Source organism: Eucalyptus grandis, chromosome 1, assembly GCF_016545825.1.
Source record: "Eucalyptus grandis isolate ANBG69807.140 chromosome 1, ASM1654582v1, whole genome shotgun sequence".
Taxonomy (NCBI): Eukaryota; Viridiplantae; Streptophyta; class Magnoliopsida; order Myrtales; family Myrtaceae; genus Eucalyptus; species Eucalyptus grandis.
In genome coordinates, this window is record NC_052612.1 from 22775900 (window position 1) to 22787227 (window position 11328).

The 11328-nt window shown below is 38.8% G+C and overlaps 1 protein-coding gene across 1 annotated transcript; it reads right to left on the bottom strand.

Annotated features, from left to right (window-relative positions):
* Positions 1-5067: 5067 nt before the first annotated feature.
* Positions 5068-11009, bottom strand: LOC104435449 (uracil phosphoribosyltransferase). Its single transcript, XM_010048201.3, has 12 exons — positions 10750-11009; positions 10547-10645; positions 10022-10100; positions 9257-9315; positions 8142-8219; positions 7786-7867; positions 7313-7361; positions 6652-6713; positions 6391-6458; positions 5594-5649; positions 5435-5482; positions 5068-5356 (listed from the first exon to the last, which is right to left on the bottom strand). Exons 1-12 carry the CDS (start codon positions 10918-10920, stop codon positions 5305-5307), a joined length of 903 nt encoding a protein of 300 aa, XP_010046503.2. The 5' UTR covers positions 10921-11009; the 3' UTR covers positions 5068-5304.
* Positions 11010-11328: the final 319 nt, after the last annotated feature.

The window sequence follows — 11328 nt, forward strand, 5'->3', positions numbered from 1 at the left end:
GAGAAAGTAAAAGTGGACAAAGGCAAGTTTATAGCTATTATTTTATATGATTGAATGAACCCTCAAAATAGTTTCATTCTCAAAATCTTCACCGATAAGTTTCAAGAAAAGCATATACATTATATTGAGTAAATCATAATGATATAATGTCAAATGAGGGAGAGATTATAATTCGATAGTAATGTGAATCTCTAACGACTAAATCACAATTCCTCTTCGAGGCTTTGATAATATTTATAATTGAAAAAAATATTATGTTGACGCATCTTGTTCATGTTGTTTCAACTTAAGACTATTTTAATAAATAGGAAACCCATGCAAGACTTGTTTACTAATCATGTCAAACAAAACATTAACCGGCTTGTCAAATAGATGACCTGAACATGACTTGCATAACCCGTAATATTTGGTCAAATAGGGTCACTCAAAATTGAAAGTCACACCACCACATGAGTAGCATCTTTGAGATGAAATTTAAACTTGCTGTATTTAAAGATTTTTCCCCCTCAACTTTGATGTGTTTAAAAGTTTTTGTAATTTTAAAAAATTGTTGAAGCATAACAGTGATTAAAATGTCAATTTCACTTATATAAAACCATTAGTAGTAAAAACGAAGAAAACAAAGCTAATTTAATAAGAAAAGGTCAATTTATCGGACGGGTGAATTTTAGGTTACATGGATTGAACTTGAACTTGACCTGCTTATTGATCATGGTGACCAATGGCCTGCTTATTGATCATGGTGAACCAATGGAGGCAATTAGGATGCCAACAGGAAAATTGAAAATCCAAACCTGCTAACTTCCTTTTCTGAATGTTGAGATCTTTCAGTGCAGGATGATTTAAGCTGGGTTGGCTGTAGGTGTCCAGATAATCGTGCACATCTCCAATCTCAGTCTAGAATTGAAATCAAGAAAACATCCATGGACATCACAGGCATCACCAGAAGAGGAGATTCTGAAGGCAAGAGACTTCGTGACCTTACCTTGATGCTTGTTACAACAGATCCGAGTGGACCGATCTCGCCCTTTCCATCGACTGAGTGAAAAGAGACTCATCATGGTGATCGCAAGAACGACGAGAGCTCGCAAATCCATGATTTGTGTCAATACGCCTTGCATCATTATGTGTGTATGAGAGAGAGATGGAGATCTTTTGTCAATCTTGCTGATTAGGCAATGAAGACATAGGAAAAAGAAAACATTGATAGAATTTCCAAGAATTGCTCCTTTTTATATCAGCTAACATGGGATTTAGGGATTTCCAAATTTCCCATTTCAGATTATTTGTGAGTAGGATTAACAATTTCTTTTTCTCATTAATGTAAGGAATGCACATACCAATATCAAGGGGTAAATATTGAGAAAATTGTCCAAATTTTTTTTAATCCTATTACACTTTTGTTAATTCAATCTTCAACCTTTTAAGTGTGTCAATTGAATCCTAAAATTTTTCATATTTTATCAATTGCCATCTTTTCAATTGTGTCAACTAAATATTTTTTATTAATTGAGTGTATCCAACTAATTGAAAATCGCTAAATAGATCATTTTTAATAATATTTATTTTATTTTTTATTCTTTTCTTTTTCTTTTACTTTTTCCTCCTTTACTTTTTTTTTATTGTTAAGGGCCAGCAGCTTTTGCTAGCCATCAGGTGGCATGAGCCCTTGTCAGTTTTGGGTGAGATTCCCAGCTCTTAGTTGGGCAAGGGCCTGCTTCCTTAGCAAGTAGTAGGTGAGGGCTGCAAAGCCCTCGCCTAGCTTTGAGGGAGGGCTGCTAGCCCTCGCACCTAGTTAGAAAAGGGTTGTGAGCCCTCGTCCATCGGCCGGCAAGGGTTTGTTGCCCTCGCCTACAACTAGCGAGGGCTCATGGACCCTCACCTAATGGCTGGCGGGGTTGTTGGGCCTTGGTCAGCAACTCCCGCCAACTAACAAAAAAAAAAAAAAAAAAAAGTAAAGAAGAAATAAGAAAAAGAAAAAAAAAAATTCAAAAATTATTAAAATTATCAATGTCAATACTGATTGTGTTATGTAAGACGATTTGAGTTTATATTAGCTATTTCTAACTAAAATTAATTTGATGGATTCAATTGATAAAATATGAAAACATTTAAAACTGAATTCATAAAAATATTTTTTGGATAATTTTCTTGGTAAACAACTTGGCATCCTTTCATCAAAATGATGATTTTCTATTGTTTCTTACTTAATGTAAGGTTAATCCTTTTACTGCCAACATTTTCTCGTTGCAATAGCTAAAAGACAAATCCTATAAAATTGAAAAAGTCTGCGCGCGTGCATTCAGCAGTTTACGCATGGATACGGTAGAGAGGATGATGAGCTGAGTCGTACTTGAACATCGGAAAGAAGGATTGCCCTGCGTTTGACCACCTTTCCCAATCTTGATATGACGCAGTCGGCTGAAAGAATTGAGTAAAAACATCTACATCACATAGAACGCGATGTATTGACATGTTGCTGCCCATCAATTTAAGACAAAAACGCTCGTCTTATCAGGAAGTACGTATATCATCGTGTTATCACATCGCTGGTGATAAACGATTACCTAAGAAAAGCATAGACAAAATAGTTCAAGTGCAGCAAATGCAGTGAGATGAATATGTTCATGTTCATCCACTCCCTTGGTTGCTTCCGGAGTCACAGCTAAGAGAACACAGCATCCTCGTCAAGTATCGATGCTATGAAAAATAAGGGGAATATTGCTTCGGATGTAATACCAGGGCGCAGAGAGAGAGAGAGAGAGGACCGCAGGCGCCCAAAATCCCGAATGGCGCCCATTGTTGTTGAAGGAAGAGAGAAGGAAAAGGCAGAGAACGGTTTTCTTCTGTTTCTACCGAAGAGAGCAGATTTTCTTTCCATTTCAAAGCTTCCATCGCCATTTCAAGACAAAATATGGACATCTCAATTCATCATCAAGAACCCCATGACTGACTGTTGCCTGAAGAAGAATCACAGATAATAAAGTGGACGAGAACAATAGCACTCTAAGTGAAATGAGGGTTGTGACGACGTGAGGATCGATGACTATGCGAGTCTGCATATATAAATCAGCTTTTTGCAGATGGCAATTACAAAAGCACAAATGCTTCCCTGTAACATTTGATGCAATAAGGCAGTTTATTTGCACAATGTAAACAAAAGCAAGGAAGGTTTGAATCAATCGAGCATCGTGCTGCATCATGCGGACACTGGTTGCATTTTAAGCATCTCACAGGTGGGAAGGGAAAAGAATCCATATATTAACATGACTATGGTAGAGTGAGAGAATATCGAGCTTAAAAAGAAAGAAAAGAGGATCCCAAGAACCTGAATGCACAAGAGATAGTCCCAAGGACAAAATTGCAAAGGTTGAAAAACTCCAGTGGGGCGAGCCGGCTGGTTCGTGAATAGCAGCGTTGAAAGTAAGTGTAGACACATATGACAGAAAGTACGTCAGACTGGTCTAAATCCATAAACATTGCGAAAACTGTCAATGGGAGGGATCGAGCCCAACCATGCATTGATACCTCGTTAAAGTATATGGTTCGTTTACAATTGTAAAGTACAGAAAAGCAATCGAGCGTGCACGTAGCCTCGCTGGAGAGCTAATTTGCTTTAAAGCGACTCTTATGTAATTTGTCTAAATCTCTTAGTTATCTTGTGTTATACCCCTAAAAAAGATATTGTTCCATTTCGATCTTGACCCTTAGCTTTGTCTTACATAATGACCTCATCCCATGGAAGACTTGGTTTTGTCGATATGTTACAGAATAACTCTATTTTATCTCATCTGCTGGTGTAGGATCTTCCAATGATACAAAAAATTATTAGAAGTTGGTAGTATGACAGTTAAGAAATTATAGGTTAAAACTATTATCTACTTATTAAACTTTCATACATTTGAAACATTAAAGACCAATGTTTGATCTAGTTGTTTTGATTCAAACGTTAGAGAGCACGAGTTCCGGCCCAAGCATGGCACTGGCTGTTCTGAAAATGTTAAAAGTGACTCTTATGTTATTTGTCTGAATCTTAATTTTTTTGTGTTATGCCCCTAAAAAAAATATTATTCCATTTCGATCTTGACCCTTAACTTTGTCTTACATAATGACCTCATCCCATGGAAGACTTGGTTTTGTTGATATGTTACAGAAACAACTCCATTTTATCTCGTCTGCTGGTGTAGGATCTACCAATGATACAAAAGATTATTAGAAGTTGGTAATATGACAGTGAAGAAAATCATAGGTTAAAACTATTATCTACTTATTAAACTTTCTTACATTTGAAACATTAAAGACCAATATTTGATCTAGTTTTTCCATTCAAACGTTAGAGAGCATGAGTTCCAGTCCCAGCATGGCACAGGCTGTTCCGAAAATTCAACATAGTTGTCCTCACTCAGGCGAGGTGGGTCGCAAGTATATCACAGGGCAAGTGGCAGGCAATCACCGTCTGCATTATTTCTATCAAGGCGCAGTGGTCGTGCCAACGCTAGCTGATCCTAATTATGCGGCACAGACACAAACAAATGCCTCAACAGGCATTTAGGCATGTAGCAAAGGCATCACAGAGAAAAGAAACACCGCATTAATCATCTATAGCTGTGGAGGCAAATACCCAATAGTCCCGATAGGCAGATGCAGAAGCTGGTGCAAGTGATGCCAGAGAGGGAGTTAGATGTGTCCTGAGTTATGATGGAACAAAACACAGTGCTACTTTTATTGCTTTGCCAAAGTGTTTTGGCGGAATTGGGGATCTAAAGACGCTGACAAAGCACTAACTGCCTATTGAGCAGCAGTACATCTGAACTCACGTCCGTCCTTCGCAGGCTGACCAAAGACAGATTAGGGAAAATCTTGGATCATTCAACCAAACCACCTGATTGGTAATAATTAGTGCTACTATAGCTGCAGTCAGATCACATTCCAAATCTCATGGTTGGCAGCGTAGAACACCCTTTCCTAACCTATAATCGCAAGTAAATGAGATTTTCATTCAGCATTCAAGAAATATCGCTTTGATCCACAAACATGTGTTCGTAAATTGGCATTAATAAACGATCATTCACAATGCAAAATGACAATCTTTCCCATATCGAATTGATGCATATTCATATAGTATACACATTTCAACTGTTTTGTCGTCCACATCAATAATCTGCCTCACAATTTGGGCGCCTCTTGTACAAGTCAATGATTGACCCAACAAGCAAAATTTCTCAATGAATGATCTAATCGCACACCATGTCAAAATTTCAAAGGAATAACCCAAAATCCAACTAAACCATAATAAAAGTGAACCTAAGTACCAAAACTGCGATCACCTGCATCTCCAAGTCCAGGAATTATGAACCTGAAATAGGAAAAGAAATTGTTGTATTGGACTATGGTACCAAATTGTGTAAACGTCAAAAAAAGAGCTGATTCTTACCCCTTGTCATTTACTTTCGGATCAATGATTCCAGTGTAAACATGAAGCCTGTAAAAGCCAGACACAATTGGTCAATCTTGTCTTTTACAAAAGCCTGTAAGACAGACAGGAAAGACAGACAGACTTCCACTATGGATACCAAAAATATGACATCTTTACCCAGGAAAGTTTTCGCTGAGCTTTTGTAGAGCTGGAGGAGCAGCAACGGCTGATATCTGCAAGGACATAATCTCCTAATTATTTTAAGTGGCAATGTTAAAAGCACGATGACGTCATCTCTAACAATATGTAAAGTTGAAAGATCCATAGATGTATCACTATCCTGACTGAAATATGCAGTTTTGTGCTCTTCATACTTCCAAGTCACAATATATTGTTTTTATACCATGAAGATAACAAAGAGCTCAGACAGAAATAAACCAATCCTCCTTTTATTAAATGAATGACACAAAACAGCTAAATCACCACAATGATTCTGTACCCACCTTTGGAAAACACAAATCAACAAGGGAACTATTTATTCAGATTTTCCTGCTCTCGCTAAGAATCATCTGTCCAAGCACATAAAATGCGCCTGCTCTTTCCACGCATTTGGCTAACAAATTATTTGCCAATCACTACCTAGAAACTTGTACATCCAAGCACATTGTACTCTTCTTAAAAAAATCAACAAAAGAACTCCTAAGGTGCATCCAAGTAAATCAGTGATCTTACAATTTGAAAAGTCAGATGGAGAAAAAATTAAGCTTCAATTAGAAAACCTGTTATAAAGAGAGCCCTTAAAAAATCTGTTTATCATACATCACCAACTAAAGCTAAAAATGAACAGCATGATCTGATATGCTTTGATCACAATGCATACATCTAATTCCATGACCAGTCCATAAATGAACAACTTGAGATATGACTAAAGGCTCAGAGAATCTAACCCCAGAACGGGGACTACATATACTTACCACTTTGATTTGCTTGCTGTTAACCCCACGTTCCTTCAAGAGATTAAGCGCTGCCACTATTGTGCCCCCTGCAAAGGAAAGGTGAGTTGCATCAGACCAAACACAATTTTTTCTCTAATAAAATATCCATAAACACCAGATTTGATAGAGATACATGTGAATTGGTCCCTTTGATAATGCCAATTACATCATCGAATGACCTAAAGATCACCAACATTACTAAAACAAGAGAAGACACTTTGAACAGATAGGATAGGATACCTGTTGCCAGCATCGGATCTACCACAAATACTCGAGAAACATCAGGTAATTTATCAGGCAACCTGGGACACAGTAAAAAATGGGGAAGAATCAGAAAGATGTTGAAGATAACGGAACCAACTGATAAGCACTATGGTATTCTAATTTGAGAGTAGAGAGATTGTCAACCAAAACCTGTGAATTTCAGATTTTTCAATGCACAAGGTATGATTACAAGTCCAAATACCAACAAAGAGGAGATACACAGAAGAACTGCAACCCTGTCTGTTCATAGGAAATTGGAAAGTGGCAGATGGAAATGCTTCCCAAGGAAAACTTTTCTTTTGTTTGGCCAGATAAAATGAGACTGAAAAGAATGGAAGTGGGAAGAAGTGTTTCCCTTCGGCCCCACTTTTCATCTCCTCATAGAGTTGGAAGGAAATGAAGGGACCTTAACCTCTCATGCATGTGTGCCCTCCACTTCATTCTCAAACATGAATACGACAAGCATATTGTAGTCCACTAACTAAGCTCATTTCCCTACATCATTTTCAGCAATACACATCCAAACATACTGCAAATATAGTGCGAATACACCCTTGACTTTCTCTTGTTTTCCCCTCCTTTCCCTCCTAATTTAAATGATCAAACATGGTACAAATATCATTGAGTGGATTCTTACTTGTTCAAATATACAGTTGGCTGAAGTGTTTCCTCATCTCTGCTGATGCCTTCATATACAGAAAATAAAAGTCATGATCCTTATTGTAAGAAACCAACACTGAACCCATTTCATGGGAAACAGACAGATGATCAACTCAAAATGAAAAGATAAATGAAAAGACAATTGAGAGTTTAAATAAGTAACGGGTAGGAGGACACCAACACTCCCAAGACAGTTGAGTCATTAAATAACAAAAGAATTGGCTTGTCACTTGGTTTGGAGAATTATTAAGCAACAGGTGCAAATGATCACTATATAAAGGAAGAAAACACCAGGTGGAGTGCGCCCAATGCATTCCTTGCCCTTAGATCATGCAGGTCCTGTGTGTGGCCAGCAAAAAGGGCTGAGAATGCATTGGAGGCTCTCCACCTGGTGCACCTAAATCCTCTCCTCTTAATGCCCTTAGAATGCAAATAGGGATGTGTGAAAACCTAGATGATATGTTTTTGTCGCCGGCAAGATTGATGATGCATATTCAACAAGAGCAAGACCAGCTCTTAAGATTGGAATAACCTGCAAAAGAGAATAAATACCCCAATGTCAGATGCTGTTGCCCATAGTAATGGAATGGAGAAAACAAGGTCCTGTCCTCTGGTATTTTCATCAATATTGGGCAAATATGGGTGAAGAATGTATGGGCAACGTGAGGCACCCAAGAATGGATTGAACTGACCAACTCAAAATCTACCCCCTTACGAGAAAACCACAAGCACTAATTTTCACAAGAGACAAATAAACATGTCAATGTCATATTTTCTGTGGGAAAGTCGCTAACATGAAAACTTACCACCACAGGTTCCCTTGGATCAATGAATTCAACAGAGGCAACACCCATTGGCGATTGAATCTCCCCAGAAATCGTAGGCTAGTGGTACCCATATAAAAAAAGCCACACATGGCAGTGAGTATAATGAGGGTTCCCCCATAAAGAATATAAAAAGACAATTCTTCATCTAAAGAAACAGACGGATTCAGCCAAAAAAAGAATCCTAGCTAGGAATGACAAGGAAATGACAGGAAAACATGAGTGCTTTTGAATGGGCATCTTTCTGTCAACACAACAGTGAACTTCTTAAAGTATTCCAAGTGAAGATAGGAGTAATCTGAAGAATTAGGGGCATCATGTAGTTAATAAGCATCTATCTCATCTTGAGACAGGATTTGGGATACCTGCAATCAAATAAACTGAATGCATATGAAAAGGAGGACGATTATGATGAAGCAGCAGTCCTTGGAAAGACGGAACAGTTGGTCCACTCAGTTACAAAGACAAAACAAATGTGAACATCCCAAAGGATACATCAAAGAAAATTTGGTCAGAAGAAATTCTAGCTTAAAGGTCCTTCTAAAGAAGTAGCACCTTTAGCTATGTCTTACAAGAAAAAGGGTTAATACTACGAAAAACCCCAAATTAGTATATCTATGACAAATTTACCCTATGCTAAATTCAGTTAAATTTTACTGTTAAATTGTTGAGTTGGATAACACATGATAGTTGACGGGTGTACTAATTTTGGGTTTTACTCTCCGTTTATCATAGGTTTATCATTTTGTTGTTTTTTGTGGTATTAATCTGATTTAATGGAATGTAATGAAAGGTAACTTTGTCATAAATGTACTAGTTTGGGTTTTTAATAGTCAAAAAATTAGTTTAAGGATAACTTGTCATAGATGTGTACTAGTTTGGGGTTTTTGGTGGCCAAAAAATTAGTTTTGGGTAAATTTATCACGGTGTCCACTAGTTTGGGGATTCATATGATATTAACCCTAAGAAAAATATGAACATATTACCAGAACACCTTAAAAGGAAGGTAAAGTTTGTGCAGCACAAAACAAACAGCACAAGTCGAAGGTAAACAACGATATACACAGTTTCTACTCAAGTACAAATGAATGACTAACCAACCAATCTCTTGAAGCTTCATACATGAGTAGCCTCCCCAGCTCAGCCATTGCATTTTCTACAAGTGATTGGAAAGGACATGTAAAATTAGTACATTGAGATTATATCTCGAATATAGACTTCCATAATTCCCCCTTTATGTTTTTATGCATGATCCATGCCAAATGGAGTAGAATAAACAGTAGAGCAGGCGAGCATGGATCAGCTAAAGAGAACAGATCAATGAGCAGATAAAGAAGAGTCAACGATGAGATAGATTATTCAATGAAAACGATTGTTAAAAAGCCAGAACAACAATAGGTAGATTTATTGGTTCCATTTATAGTTATTGCCCAAACCATAATACCAAAAGATAGATGTACTTCAAAGTTGGGAGTGAATAATATCACAAAGGAAAACATCACAACAGCAATATCCTAAACCTACTACATTAGATGAAACAATGAAGACCTTGATCATGAAAGCTGCAATCTGATTCTGTATGCAAGTCGAGCATTTTAACAGTGATGCACAGGCTTTGACTGAAAATAGGAGAATGGAGAAAATTCACGATTTTGTCTCTTTATCATAAGATACAAGAAGCAAAAACATGGCGAAAAGGCAAGTACACTCCTTGAATTTCGACTAGTAGAGCAAGAAAACCGTACTTTCTAGTTACAGAGAAAGGAAGATTAAGGAGATATCTTGATCCATATCACGGTTTTCTGTTGCCTCACGAGTCATAGCAACAACAGAGGGGCTAAAACAATGACCGGAAAACTTACTGAAAATGGGACAGGGAGTCTGTTCATTCCTTAGAACCGAAACCCAGTGCTTGATTAAGGGATGTGGAGGAACAAACACCTGAAGAAACCCAGCAAACAAATTTCACCAATAAAACGATAGGAATATCCCCATCATGTCATAGAGTAAGAGCGATGCGAAGAGCACAAAAAACAAAAAAGTAAAGCCACTTGATGTGAACTTTTAAACTCACGGCATCTAAACTGCAACTTCATGCGGATGATGGAAACGACAAAATCGAAGCAACTGATAAGACGTCATGAAGCAACAACCTAGTTCTGAACGAAAATTGCCAAATTGGTCGGGAGAGAAAAAAATATATAATAAATCAATACAGAAACAACAAAACAGAGACACATGGAGATGCTCATCCCGGCTAGATACTACCCAGTAATCTACTCACGCCACATTTCAGCTCAGCACCCCGAAACAGCACCGGACCAAAAAAACAATCGAAACCCAGCATTCGTCCGTAATCTAAAGAGCAGAGAAAGCAGCGAACTGACAAGCATCTGGTCCTCCGAAAAAGCGGGCTTGGGCTCCGTCGCCATGTGGGAGTTCACGGTGAAAGCCATCCGCCGCCGAGTAGCGCCGCCGCAGGAGATCTGCGAGACACAGCAAGAGAACCCCCCCGTTCGTAAGCCGTCGATGAACGAGCGACCCAAACACACGCCCGCACACACGCACGCAAGCGGAGACGAGAATTCACCTCGCGGGAGCAGCGGAGGGAGGAGGAGGAGGGAGGCGAGGGCTTGGTGGGGTCGAGGGGGAGGCGGGAGGGGCGGAGGCGGAGGAGGCGCGGCGGCGGAGCGGAGGAGGAGGGGCACCGGAGAGAGGGGCGGAGGGCGACGCCGCAGGGAGGAGACGAGGAGGAAGCCATGCATCAGGGGGGTTGGAGCTTCTTTTGAAGTGGGAGAGAGCTTGAGGAGAGAGAAAGCGAGAGATTGCTCTCTCTCTCTCTCTCAAGCGGAGGATGATTGGGTTTTTGCAATTTCGTCCTTCCAAAAGATGATATTCCACCAGAAGGTCTTCAGATGAATTGGGCTTCACGTTTTAGCCCATTGGGCCTCCTTCTATGGTCCATTTACGTAGTTGGGCTTAAATAGGCCCACGAATGTACTTAATCAAATGGTCAGATTTATGTAAGGGTGTGCTTGATTACATTTTTGCTCCCAAGAATAATTTCTATTCAAACATAGGTTTTTTTTTATTTCTTTTCCCTGGACGAGTTTCTAAGTAGAACATATTTCTATTCCCGGAATGCAAAAAGAACCGGAATGTATTTGGC

Excerpts from the sequence above, each read along its gene's own strand:
- LOC104435449 (XM_010048201.3), bottom strand. The coding sequence starts at position 10,920 with ATGGCTTCCTCCTCGTCTCCTCCCTGCGGCGTCGCCCTCCGCCCCTCT. Across the intron at positions 10,101-10,546 it reads TTTCGGAGGACCAGATGCTT|GTGTTTGTTCCTCCACATCC; the intron begins GTCAGTTCGCTG and ends GGGTTTCTTCAG. Across the intron at positions 8,220-9,256 it reads AAGCTTCAAGAGATTGGTTG|CCTACGATTTCTGGGGAGAT; the intron begins GTTAGTCATTCA and ends GGGTACCACTAG.